Source organism: Vidua macroura, chromosome 24 (genome assembly GCF_024509145.1).
Source record: "Vidua macroura isolate BioBank_ID:100142 chromosome 24, ASM2450914v1, whole genome shotgun sequence".
NCBI lineage: Eukaryota > Metazoa > Chordata > Aves > Passeriformes > Viduidae > Vidua > Vidua macroura.
Window position 1 is genome coordinate 4,079,797 of NC_071594.1, and position 14,396 is coordinate 4,094,192.

The 14,396-nt window shown below is 46.3% G+C and overlaps 1 protein-coding gene across 5 annotated transcripts in view; it reads right to left on the reverse strand.

Annotated features, from left to right (window-relative positions):
- SRGAP2 (SLIT-ROBO Rho GTPase activating protein 2) overlaps window positions 1-14,396 on the reverse strand; it is a 100,261-nt gene that overhangs the window by 65,267 nt on the left and 20,598 nt on the right. For all 5 annotated transcript variants that reach the window (XM_053997950.1, XM_053997951.1, XM_053997949.1 and 2 more), the window contains one exon: window positions 1,646-1,838. In XM_053997950.1, the coding sequence (XP_053853925.1) occupies window positions 1,646-1,838 (193 nt within the window). The remainder of the gene's footprint in view (window positions 1-1,645; window positions 1,839-14,396) is intronic.

A 14,396-nucleotide genomic window follows, 5' to 3' on the forward strand; every position in this document is an offset into this window, starting at 1 on the left:
CAGCCCTCTCCCTGCAAATGCTGCAGGATTCTGTTCAACTCTGGTCAAAACTCCACATTATAAATTCATTCTAAATCCCCAAGCAGAAGTTCTGTGCAACTTTCTCAAGCTGAATACAAAAGTGTTTCTGATGGGTTGTTTCATATCATGTAATATAAAGAAAATCATCTCAATTTTCAGCAGAAATAACAACAAAATCAACTGAAAACACCCATCACACTGCAGAGGAAAATTGTAATTCGAGACATCATCTCTTTAGTGCCATCTTAAAGGCACCTGCAGGATGCACACAGTTTATAGCTGTAACAACACTCCCACTCTAAAGGAAAAGAAAAAACCCTTCAGACTCTGACAGGTCCATGGATATGCAGAATAACTCTTCCCCAGTGTGTCAAACAGCTCTGCTCTGGAGCCAGGCTTTCCTGAGAACGCAGCACAACGTGTGCTCTAAATGACAACTGAAGTGAACGACATCAAAGCTGTGCAGACAGGAAACTAAAATGGTGCCTCCTTAATGGCTTCCACAAAGAGAGCTGCTGCTGGAAACGGGAAGCTGCTGTGTCCCCACATCCCTCCAAACACAGCAACAACACAGCACAAACACAGGGAGAACGTCCCGACCCAAACAATGCGAAAAGTGACGCTGCACTTTGGGCGGGAGCGGACCCAGATGGATCCTCTCAGCCCAAAATGTCCAAAGCAGAAATGATTCAGGTCCCAAGGCTGCTGCTGCTGCTCCGTGTTTTCCTCAGCTGCTGCCCTGACAACACAACCCAACAAGGCTGAGCACTGCCTAGATGGGGACCACGGCAGCGCCGTGCTGGGCTCACATGGCCGTGCCACGCAGCCCCTTCCTCACCCCCACACTCCCTCCTGCAGGTGCTTCTCCTGGGAAAAGCAGCTCAGAAGAATCTGGAGGATGTGAACCCATGAAATCAGGTTCCATCTGCAGCAGTCACCCCAACTCAGAGAAGTGGGGAGGAACCAACATCCAGCAGCACGGCCAGACCCACCTGTAAATGATCTTTCAAGCAGCAGAGCCAAGAGATTGTCAGTAAGGACATGTTTAGATTTTATTTGAGTCCCCCCAGCTCGGTATCCAGGGATTCCCCCACCCACAGTGGCACATCTCTCTCTGGAAGTGCTACTGGCCTTATTTCCCTGCTGTTTGAAGTGATAGTAGCAGAGCTGCAACACAACTCCCACACAGAGCGTGTGTGGGAGCCCAAAAACGGAGAACTGACAGCAGGGAACAGATTGGGAACAGCTTCCCTCCAGAAAACCAAAGCCATTGACGCTGAAGGAAATCCTGGCTTTGTCCATCAAATCTGGCACACAGCTTTGCCCACCTTTCCCAAGAAAATGACTCCTTTTTTGCACATCCCAGTTCTTACATCCCATTCCCCATTAACAACACACAACCTACCAGGAATTACTGACATGAACGAGCACCCAGAAACAGGGAATGGCTTCTGTGTCCAACACAAACCTGGGGAATGTTTTGGCTCTGGAATTCAGAGCAGTGCTGGTGCCTACATTCACTCTAACAACTCTCTTTTCCATTCCTGTCCTTGCAATCAAATCTACAGCAGGAGAAAAAAAAAAAAAAAAAAAAAAGGGCAGAAACAAAAGGCAAATACTCTACTTGAATTGCTGGTCTTTGGTGCTCCTAGTTTTAGCCAGGAATCTCTCAGCCAACTTCTCCAAATTCCTGGAGTAATCCATCTCAATCTCTGCCTTCTTGCGGAAGAAATCCTGCAAGTCCTGCAGTAACTGGACCCGAAGCTCACACTGCTGGTCAAGGCATTTCAGCTGCTCTACCAATTGGGCACGGATCTCTGCAACAAATAAAAGCACTGCAGATTAAACACAGTCCCATCACAGAAAACACCATCACAATTCTCCAGCAAAACATTGTTAAAAAATATGTTCCTTCATTGGTGTCAGCCAGGCTCCCCTGCGGGATTATCTGCAGGCAGAAAATGACCGGGGGTGCACCTTGGACACAGCAATCTCAGGAAATCCACCCCAAACCCTGCAGTCTGGTGCACAGCAAAGCTTTGTTGCTGAAAAGTGCATCAGTTACAAGTGTCAAGTGCATTTTTGGCATAGGGAACGAGTGGTCACTGCCTAAAAATGTACTGAATCTCAGTCTGGAAAAAGGACTGAATGCTGCAATCCCCCACGTCAGCTCAGCAAACCACTTCAGGGAATTTCTATCAAATTCCTCTGCAAACTACTCCTGATGCAGAAACAAGACATTGCACATTCTGGGGCACTCCCCAAAGGCACCAAATTCAGATTATTCAGTTTGCTCCTGAGTCTCCAGCTGTGCAGCTCATTATAAACCAAGCCATGAAAGAGATGAAGAAACCCCTCTGGAGAGCCAACACCAGAGCACTTCCCATTAGGGAACCATCTCCAGGAAGGCTCCTTTTCCTTTTAAAATATCTGCAAGTAACAGATTTCCATCTAAGGACCCCATAAAGCACACAGACATAGGTGTTAATATTATAATTAATTAATTATGCACATTAATAATAATCACTGCATAATTATTATGTATGTCTCTATGTTAACACAATATTTTACAGTTTTCAAGCATTTTACAAACATGAAAGCTTCTCTCATTAGCCACGTGTTCTCCTTATCCCACTAATCCTGAATTTGAGGGACAGAATAGTAAAATGACTCACTCACAGTCAAACAGGGCAAGAAAACACAGCAGAAGTGTGTCAGTTGCAGCCTAAAAATGCAGAAATATTCAGTGATGCAGCCAGCAAAGGCTATTTGGCTTTTACTCAGGCAATAAACTCAACATGAAATCAATAAAATATGCCCTTTCATCTAAAGGTCTTTGAGCAGTGAAACTGTAGAGATTTGCCATGGCCTGGCTGCGAGCGCTGCTCCCTCCAAAGGTTTTCCAAGATGTGTTGTTCCAGGCTGAACTCAGAACCAGCAAGGAAATTTCAGGTTTCACAGCTTTCCTCACACCTCCACACTGCGACTGCGGGCGCCCACAACTCCCTCACTGCAAGGGAAGGCGGGGAGGGAGCATTTCCCAAATCCAATTTTTTTTTAGAAATCAACGACTTCACTACTGATTCCTGAAATACAGAAAATCACGGAGAGCAGCTTGGCTCCTCTGTGAGTTTGTCCCTTTGCCCAGGGAAAAAAAAACAACAAAACAAAAAAACCATCTGGACCTCCATGGTTTCATTCCTGCCATGCACTCCCAGGATCAGTTGCCTCGGATCGTGCTCATATCTGCGGGAACAGTTTTAAGGAATCTGGGATTTGCCGTGAACAAAACCCCGAATCTTTATTTTAGGGACTCTAAAACCCAAACCACATGTATGAAAACACAGCTCCCAGGCAGGCTTGCCAAAAAGAAAAAAAAAATTAATCTGCACAAATGTGGGGTTTTCAAGCTTAAAGATGACCTTGATTAGCACTGAATTTGGTCATTCCAAACTTCTCAGCCTGTGGAACCCAGGGGATTTTGCTGCGAGGAGGAAATACAGCCAGCAAGGTTGTTGAAAGGGAGGAGTCAACACTGTAATGTGGGGGCAAAGCTGGTCAGCTTTATTTTTTCCCCCCAGGAGAGAATCTTAAAAACCAGAAAACCTGTGTTTCTTCATCAGGAAACACAGCTACAGGCAAATCCATCAACCTGAGCTGTGTGTGCACTTCTTTAACCAAAACCACTCCAGCTCCGCTGCTTCCCCGGGCTCAGGGGTGCCCCAGCTCAGGTGGGAAGAGTGTGGGGTCACCCCAGGAAGGGCTCAGCACCCTCTGAGTGTGCTGAGGAGACAAATCCACAAGGAACCCAACCCTGGATGTGCAGGGAAGCACGAGGCCCAGCAGGTGAAATCTGCACGCTGCATTTATTTACCCCAACGCTGGAGATCCCTTTGCTTTTGAGCTGCCTTTGTTGTTCGCCCCCATCCCAGCTGGTGTTTCAGGACTGGCAGGGCCATGGGGGGGAAAGCTGGGATGCTCACACACATCAGACCTGCCAGCACTTCTGTAAAACTTTGCTGCTGATGCTCAACGTGTGCTGCACACACTCAGCTCGAGCCCCAGCCACAAAGCCTCTCAAGGATTTGCAAGGCTCTGCACGAGTGACAGGTTTAACCAGGGAAATGCAAACCAGACACCCCCATCCCACCTGAGGCTTTGCCATTTAGACTTTTTAAAGCAAAGGAGGTGATAACAGCTCCAGAACTGCCAGGGAGATGGTGTTTCCTTGCTGCAGTCACTCAGTTCTCCTGATCCTTAACCTGACACTCACCTGCAGGTCTGACACCCCAAAAGGAACATCCTTCAACACAAGAAGCATCAGAAAGCTCTTCCTCCCTTTGTGTTTTCTCCTGCACCCCTTCCTCACCAAAAGGAACACAGAAACAACTCTGTGACCTCTCCAGCAGCTACTGGACAGAAGACACTAATTCTAGTAAGCTGAGGACTCACTGAAAGGGATCCCACAAAGAAAACACCTGAGCAGATCTGGTGTTTTCTGCTAAGCACATCGAGAAAGAGACAGGATTCAAATGCAGCAAATTTTTATTTGTGCATTTAGGGATTGCTCATCTGCAATTTTTTGGAAGGCAGCAACCTTCTTAGCATGGATGAGCAGCAGACACCTTGTCAGAGAAGAGGATTGGGGTAGGGATGGCAAATACCAGATTCGGGCAGATCGTGGCATGACCACCCACCCTCCTCGGTGCCTCAATTGATGGATTTTTTGTGAGGGCAACAACCCAGCAAAACGGGGCATTCTCCATGATGTCCTCAATTGGAAAACCACCTCCTGGAGCAAAAGTAGAACTACAAAGGACCACTTCCAAAAAACCAGCAGCTCTCAAAGACAAGAAGACCACCAGAGCACGAGTGTTTTAATTAGAAAAATCACAAGGCGGCTCAAGCTCTTGGCTCTCGAGGTGGGACTCTCCACACACAGCTCTGCCGCTGAACAGCACGGAGAAACAGCAACTTCTCCTTCAGTGTGAAATGCGATATCAGCACTTTTCTTTATAAATAAAGGCAGTGTTTGGGAGGGGAGCAGTGACAGCTGATCGGGCTCCCGCAGGGAACAATGAGCCATTCAGCCCCGGCCTTATCGAGGCCGCGGCGCTGGGCCCGAGCGAGGCAACCTTGCTCATCTTTCAAACACACACCCCGCAGTCCTCTGCCACAAACTAAAATCAAGAATGCAGGAATTTCCTGAGGCTTACTGGGCTTTCCAGAGTATAAAGTGTCTGCTTGTTTTCCCACTGCTTACACAAGCAGAAGGTATTTTTTTCGGCCCTGCTCCGAGCACATCCCCCGGCGGAGTCGGGGCCGTGCGTGCTCTCACCCGAGGGTCACCGAATTACACGGGACCTTTTCATGTCTCCAGTCACAACAACCACTCCAGTCCTGAATCCACTGCTCCTGCATCTTTTAATTTGCACAGGTTATTAGGTTAACAGCCACGTTAAACACCAAAAACGCCTTTTCCCCCTCCTTTCCTTCAGAGCTTGGCAATGCCACCCACTGTGATTGCTGAAGACAAGGAACAACTCCTAAAGATTCTGTTCAAGGGCCTGAAGGTGGATGAGCACACGTTGAATTCAAGGCCAAGATGCCAGTGGCAAAATTAGGATTAAACACCAGGTATTCTTATTGTAAGCTTTGCCCTGTATCGCTGAATTCTGTCCACTGTATTTCAAACTCGCGTGGCTGACAGCTACAGAATGCAAACATCCTCAGTGGCCAGAGAAAGTTTTCCATCCACTTCAAACAAACCATTTACTCATTTCCATCACCAGATCATAAAGCCACCTGGGTCACCAAGGGACAGACTGTTGTATAATCCTGGGCAGTTGCATGACTTTGATCCATCCTGCAAGCACCTTTCAACATTCCATGCAGCACACAGGAGGCAGGTCCAGTTTACAATGAATTCAGAGGGTAAGGAAGGATCTTCTGCTTCTGTATTTTACTCCCATTTGCCATTCCCCACCCAGAGGTTGTGGCTAGCCCATGCCTGGAAGTGTTCAAGACCAGGTTGGATGGAGCCTGGAGCAACCTGGAAGGTGCCCTTGCACAGGGGAATGAGATGAGTTTTAAGGTCCCTTCCATCCCAAAGCATTCCATGATCCTCAGCATCCTCAAACTCCACCAAACACAGCAGACTTCTGCAGAGCTCCTGGCAAGAATTTGTGTTTTCATCAAACAATTCCACCCGGAGCAGGGGGATATCCACACCTTGCTCTGTTACAGCACCCAACATCCACCTTCTGAAAAAGAATTTCCCAAACTTGACTTTTTAAGGCTTAAGCATCCTACAAAGTTGGAATATGGCACCAGATCTTCCGTACCAACTTGTTCATTCTCCCATAGGTCACGCAGTGACCTAAGAAAGGGCGACCTCAGAGCCTGGTGCCCTCCTTCATGGACTCCAAGCAACATTCCTGCTCTGAGCAGGATCATGTCCCTCCCTAGGAAGGGTTTCAGCTCTTCCCAGGGATAAGCTGGAACTGCTCTAGCTGGATGGCAGCAGGGTGAATCACAGGCTGGCAGCACAGGGCACCAGGAGGAGGCACGAGCAGCCCCAGCTGCTGCTCAGTATCTCACCCATCTCCTGCATCCTTGGCTTTCCCAAGGAGTCCCCGCCCCATCCCGAGTGCCACGCTGCATAAAAAGATGACAAGCTTGGGAAAGGAGTGGGACGGCAGCAAAACAGAAGCACGGAGAGTGGGATGGCAGCAAAACAGAAGCACGGAGCCCCGGCTCCCGCCCACATGAAAGAGCAAGGCTCTCACCCACACGGACCTGCGGCACCGGGCAGAGCCCGGCTCAAAGGCAGCTGTGCCTGGTGGCCCCACAGCTGTCCCCATCCCATGGCACTGCCACGGGACCTCAGCACGGGACAAGGGACAGCCCAGGGACAGCAGGATTCAGCCAGGAATGAGAGGTGGCAGCCAGCACGGGTGTGTGCCTCAGTTAGCCCCGACTAAGGAGGAACCACACTAAACTGCACACCCAGCCTAACACGAGCTTATCTTTCAGGCTCCCCACAGCACAGGAAAGGCAAGAAAAGCCAAAATGGATTAAATCTCCACTTCAAAGCTGGAGCTGTGATTTTAGATCTTGTGCCTTGTCCTTTTTTCACACACTCGGGTGCTGAACATCAGAATGAGATCCACTTTTGGAGACTCCATGGAAGTCAAATTAAAAACTACAGCTGAGTTTGAAGCCAACACTCCTTTCAGTTTCCAAAAGTTAAAACCGTCCAACACAACAACTTGTGAGTAAAAGCAATAACTGTTTAAATATACAAGTAACTTTCAGGGAATGCACTGAATCACATATTTTGACATGTTCTTACCACATCAGTAAATTATTCACATTTCTCCTGCCATCACATATGAGAGGCTGTACTCCAAGAGCAAAGGACTTGGTACTTCTGACTATTTTTATTGGTACATGATTACAAACAGGGCTGTGACTAATGACAGGCCCAGCCCAGCAACCCCAACGTGGCTGGGAGGTTTAATGACTTCGAAAAGCCTTATATATTAACAGCCAGAATTCCAGGGAACAAGCTGTGTCACCAGCCAAAAGCTGTTGATCATCACAGCCTTAAAAAATCTCCCTGGTAATCTAAAAGCTCTGCTTTGAAGTGAAAATGATATAAGAGAAGGAAATACAACCTTTTGTTTAAGACCAGAGCCAGGAGGGAAATTCAGGTTCACAGCCACTGTAAGCCCTGGAAAAGGTAAATATTCTTTCTACAGCCAGATATTCCATTTGAGAAATAAGAGCAACGGGTAACACAAACTGACAGGAATCCCTTTGTAGTTATAAATATATAAACAGAGCTGGAGGTGTTGGGAGCTGAAATTCCTTCCAACAGAGATTGATGAAATTGTTTTGAGGTGCAAGACAAGTGCTTGGAGATTTGCATTAATGAAGTGAGAGGAGAGGACGCCAGACGTGCTTAAAAGCAAAAATTAAGGCTGGTCTCGGTCTCAGGGAAGAACTGAGGACATTCAGCTTTTATTTCCTCACCTACACCCTAATATATGTGCATCACTAATTACCTGGGGCTCCCAGCTTCTCCAGGCACCACGCAAGTGCCACTTGCAGGAGCGTGGCAGGCGCTGCATCTGCCCTGGGTGATGCTCCCAGCACAGCTGACCCCTGGAAAATTTCTAACTTTAAATAATCCCACTGACCACAGCCAGCCTGGACACTGGTTTTCCATATCCACACCAAAAAACCCCAAACACACCACTCATCTGATATTCCCAGGCTGCAAACTCATGTGAGGCTTCAGACCTGCAAAGCTTTTAAAAGATGCTCAAAAATTCTGCAATTAACCATGCTGACAAAGTTGCCAAGGTATTTAATCCATCCAATACTCATTTTTTTTTTTTTTTTAGTGTGTAATGAAGGTCCCCTTTGCTATCATCAAAACACAGCCCGTGCTGTTGACTTTTGGGGAGGATGTTTAAAACCAGAACTCAGATTAAATTCCCCTGGGCAGGGATTCATGGCCCTAATTCCAACAGCAGAACGTGAGCAACTCCTCAAAACAAGCCTGATAAGGGTAATGTGTTTGAGTACATGAGGTAATAATAATCTATTTTTAGGTTCTACAACTGTTTATTCAAAAGAAATAAAAGTTTATCAATACATTTCAAATACCCACGTGCAAACAGCAGGAGCATTGCAGCTCCTCCTCTCCAGGAAGTTTCACAGCTATTTTAGGATTGTCTGTACTCAGTTAAAGGTTTTCCCCCAACTGACACCAAGCCAAAATAAAAAAAAAAAACCTCAGGCAAAGCTTTGCTTATGCTTTCCCAATTTCTGAATGCTGGAAAAAACACCATGGGCAAATAGTAAAACTATATTTTATCACTGTTTTGCAGTGTGGAATTACAGAATAAACAATTTAAAAGTAATTTTGACACATGGCCTATTATTGCAATCAAAGACGACACACACACACAGAGGCACCCTGCTCACATTTTCAAGATTCAGAGAATAATTTGAATTTAAAAAACTCTTTGTAACTCTTTGCTCCTGTAATGAGCACCCCAAGTGTTGTGTGGCCCTGGGAGGCAGGAATTGCTTTGGGCCCACTAAACAACCTGGAATAATCTTTTCTCCAAACAACTTTTTCATAGTTATTTCAATGGTTTCCTCTCCTGCAGGCTGACAATGCCAACACTGCATAGATGGCCAAGAATTTGGTGAACATTTTTAATGTAAAGGGTTTTTTTTTTTCCCCTGCTTTAGTTCCCTTTCTGCTTCTGGCCAGGGCAAATCAAGTCTCCCTGAAGGACCAAACTCAAATGCTATTTTCCATCACATTTTCCTACTGCTCAGAAACAAAAGATTCTTCCCTCAAACCCTGTGTTAATCACAAAAAAAAAAAAAAGAAAAAAAAAAGGTGTTATCAGAGCAAGGAGCTGGAGATGTGCTCCCAGTTATTTGTAACAGGGAGTAAAGAGAGCAAGGAGTGAAGCTAAGCATGTGCTGGACACATTTTCAATCAAATTCCTCCTGATTTCTCACAAAACCAAGGCTGGTTATGACTAAAATGTAAAAATGTAAAATGTTTCTGGATCCTTTCTGGCAGGGAGGGCAGGAGTGGGGATTTCCAGCGGGTGTTGCACAAGGGTCACACTCCAAGGAAGGGAAGTTTAACTCCTGCTCCTCCACCAGCCCCTGGACCACCCCAACCCCACCACCCTCCACACCAACCCCACTGACACCACTCTTTAACACCTTAAACACCACCAAAAAGACAAAAAAAAAAAAAAAAAAGTTATGAAGGAATAATAAAAAGTTCTCCAGTTTGGGGAAGGTTCCTGAGCACTGATCAATCCTGGGCCTCCCCATGGAGCATCGGAGTGCAAGAAGGAATCCAAGTGCCCCAAAAGTGTGGGAAATGCACAGAAACACCCTGCAGGAACCACGGGAATAATTCATTTGCAAGCCATGAGCTGCCTGGGCGTGGGGAGGGAGGGAGCCAGGGCTCTTTCCTTCAGAACAGGAGGAGATTTGAATGAAGAATGTGGTGCTGCCCTGCTCACAAAGCACCTCAGGTTCCTTTGTACAGGGAGAGGCTGCACTTGCTCTCAACAGAAAAAATCTGTTTGTTCTAGAATAAACCCAGCAGGAAGAGGCAGCAGAACAGGTCCAGGAGACAGAAGCTGAGGGAAGATGCTGCTGACCCCGTGCAGCTCCAGCTCCTCTGCTGGGAGCATCCCAGGGGACAGCTCTGTGCAGGAGCTGCTGCATCCATCTGCAGCGGGGTCAGGGGGGTTTGGATGGGATCAGGACAAGGCTCTTCCCCCACAGGCTGCTCAGCACTTCCCTCTCCCCAAAGCACAGCCCTGCAGCCAGCCACGGGTGCCAAAACTCTTTGCAAAACAGCCCAGAAATATCTGGCTGTCGTTTTCTTTTGCCCCAAATCTCTGCTGTGGAAAGGTGGATTTTAGGGTTAATAGAAAGGAAAAAAAAAATCCTTTCTTATTTAAAAAACAATTCTGGCACAGTCCTCCCAACTCCTGCTTCTAGCAGCTTCTGCTGTGCTTTCCTGGCTTATTTTAGAGAGAGTTTCTGTCTGCAGCCCTTCACCTCCCCGTCCTTCCCTCTGCTCCACAGTGTAGTAGCTGTTTAGTAGCCACAGCTCCATCCTAAAACCTTACATATGTCTTCCTCCTAAGTGTTAAGATTTCCTCTGCTGCTGCTGATTAAAACAGAAGTTAAACAAGGGCTCCTTTCGCCTTCCAAAATTTCCCCTCCAAGTGTTTCAGCTGTGCTGTGTCAAATATTGTGAGGGGTTTATTTTAATGGTGAAACAAGCCCTAAACTGAAGTGAATTATTCATCAGAAACGTGTAATGTGATCATTACTTCTGGCATTTCCCATATGCTCTCTCTCAGTGCCTCAGTTCACTTCAGGAATCCCAATTTCAGCTCCCTGCACATCCCCAGAGTGCCACATTCCAGTGCTGCACACACAGACACATCCAGAGGTGAAAAGGCAGCACCCACACACACACAGATTAAATCCTCCACAGTCCTAATTATTTCTTCAGGAAAACAGTCCAGGGATGGATCAAATTCCCCAGACCCAATTCCCGGCTGCCTCTGCAAAAACTTAGTTAATTTGATATTATAATTTTTTATTTATCTGTCAAGGGTACTCAGAAGTTTGGAAGTGCTAAAGAATCTGGGATGCAAGAACTCAGAAACAGCATTAATATAAAAAAATCACTATTTCTTCCCAATTCACAAGACCTGAAGAGTTACTCTCTTACACACGATTATTTCATGCAAAGTAACATCAAGTCTATTTGTCAAATGAATAAAATTGCTAGAACAGAAGTGGCAATTTACAACCTACATGCCTTAATCTCTTCAATTAAAGGAAAATCCTTTGGTGAATTATGTCAGATATTTAGAGATACAAACAGAATGATTAATGCCGGTGTCTAATTGAATTTCACCTCAGGATTTCTCTGCCTCCCTCTCCCCTCTGGTACCTAACACGTTAACATGAATAAATGATTGAGAAAGAAATGAAGAGAGGAACAAAAGGGGACATGTAAACACTCCTCAAGCACAGCACAGCAAACTGAATTTCAAAATCACTTCCAGCAGGCTGCCAAATTCCAGGGCTGTCTCAGGCAGTGAGGGGAAAGTCAGACACACGTGGGGTTGGTTTTTTAATCACATGGACAATTTTCACCCTTGCTTTGTGCTAAAAAGAACCAACACCAACTTACCTGGTGTTGAATAATCAAATTACCAATTAAAAAAAAAAAAAATTATTCTTTAGGAATATTTCCTAAAGATGCAAGAAAAAAAAAAAAAAAAAGAAGAGAATAGGATGATGCTTCATTTTAAATCCAGTGATTGTATAAGAGTGGATGATAACCTTGGGTTAGGTCCACTATTCCAGAGGCATCCTGCAGTGAAATCTTGGGAGTGAAGCCTTCCCTGGTGCCACCTGGGTCCTGTTCAGGTAAACCCACCTGGTTGGTCCTGAGCAGCCCAGCAGCCCCTGCACCATTTTAAAATCCAGTAATTGTATAAGAGGGGAAGACAACCTTGGGTCAGTCCCACTATTCCAGAGGCATCCTGCAGTGAAATCTTGGGAGTGAAGCCCCTTCCCTGGTGCCACCAGGACATCCCTGGGTCCTGTTCAGGTAAACCCACCTGGTCTGTCCCGAGCAGCCCAGCAGCCCCTGGACCATTTTAAAATAGAATAATTATATAAGAGTGGATGATAACCTTGGGTCAGTCCCACCATTCCAGAGGCATCCTGCAGTGAAATCTTGGGAGTGAAGCCCCTTCCCTGGTGCCACCTGGGTCCCTTCCAGGTAAACCCACCTGGTCTGTCCCGAGCAGCCCAGCCTGGGGCAGGCCAGCAGCCCCTGGACCTGGGCAGCTGAACCATGAAGGATCTCCTGGGGCTCCTCCTTCCCTTCCTTCCCTCTGGAGCAGCAGGAAAAGCTCTCAGCCCATGGAGGAGGAGGACAGCGACTGTCCCCAGGAGTCAGCGAGGTGAGTCAAATATACAGAGCCTCCCTGCCTGGCCCTGTGTGCGTTTCTGGGAGGATTTCAGGGCTATTAATTAACCCTGAGCATTCCAGGGGAGGTGAATAATGAGCATCATTACAGACACTTCACAGCTGACTTGAACAACATCAAAAAGGGCCAGGTTGTTTGCCCAGGGTACCAGTGGACAATGATGACAGAGCTGGTTTCCTCCAGAGCAGCCTCTCATTTTCCCCACCAACACCTGCCATTAAAACATCCCATAAAATCAAAGTAATGCCTCTTTCAGCTGGCAGGGGAGTCCCTGATAAATCAGTCTTAACTGTTTGCATAAGAAATCAAATTGGAGCATTGTTTTAATTCAGATGTAACACACCTAAAAGCCAGACAGGAGCCTAATTGAAAACCACAGAACACATTTATATTAAAAAAGTGCTCCAGTCTCTGTGTTGCTCCCTGGCTCAGTCTGTTCACATTCCAAAGGAGTTTACACCAGGAAAACTCAATGAAAGCAAAGCTATCCCAAGCAGGATTTTCCTATCCAATCCATAAAGGTATAAATATTCAGCTGTGGAAGTGCAGCACTGCTGTCTCAAAAGGAACTCACATTTTACTCCCCAGCACCTCTTGTAAAGGAAGAAATGAATATTTGACAGAGCCTGCAAAGCTCAAATTATGTGAATCATCATTTTTCTATCAGTTCATTGTCAGCTACAGCAACACCCATTAATCAGCACAGCTTAGACCAGAGCAAGAACAAGGAGATGCTTATTTTTCATAAGCCTTTGTCAGAGAACTGACATTAAAATTCAGGTCCTCTTTTCACACACACACACACACGTGTGCTTTATCATTTAGAAACCATTTCTATTGCTCCAGCATTTACAACAAATGACTCAAGGTTCAATAAAAGACTTTACTACACACACTGTGTAACTTCTACAATAAAATTAAAGTCTTCATCTGATTTTTTTTTTTTTCTTTTCCTCTCTGATCCCATCCTAGTTCCCCTGGGGAAAAAATCATCTAGCTTCCAAAAAAAGCTTTTTCCAAAGAAACTCAGGTGCAACCCACCACACAAATTGCAGCCAGGTGTGAAGGGGAAAAAAATCCCCATATTTTACACATATTTGTATAAATAAAAGCTAGAATAATTTGGAGCCAGAGTACAAGACACAGATCCAGGCATTAATCTGGATTCCCAGCATCAGCTGGATAACAGAGTTAACACAGTTTTCCATGAAATTAAGCACCATGTACTGCATTTCCAAGCAGGCTGAGCCTGGCAGGAAAAGAGCTGGTTTGGGTCCTCTCTGCACAGCTCAAGCTTGACCTGAGCCCTCATTAACTCACTTCATTTTTCACTGCTTAGTGCCACTCCACCAGCACAGTTCAGTCCCCAGAAAACACCACTAAAAAAGAAATAAAAATCCAAAATTCACAGAGTCATAGAAGCCCAGACTGGTTTGGGTTGGAAGGGACCATCCTGTTCATGGGCAGGGGACACCTTCAGGTTTAAATTGAGATTTTTCCAAGCCACGGGGGCAGGAGGAAATGCAAACCCAAGTAACCCACTGACTGCAAAGGGTGTGACTTATTTACCCTGAGCACTGGAAGCCCCAGCCATGTGGCAGAGGAGCCCCTGAACCAGCTGGGGACAACCCCAGCCAAAATCAACACAAACAGCAGCACAGGCTCCTCCGCGGGCACCGGCAATGTTTGTGCTGGTTCATTGAGCAGGGACTGAAAACAACACACCCAGATCAACCCAGCAGCCCCAGAGCCCAGCACAGAGAGAGCAGGAATCACCAGGAGGCTTCCCAGAGCCCA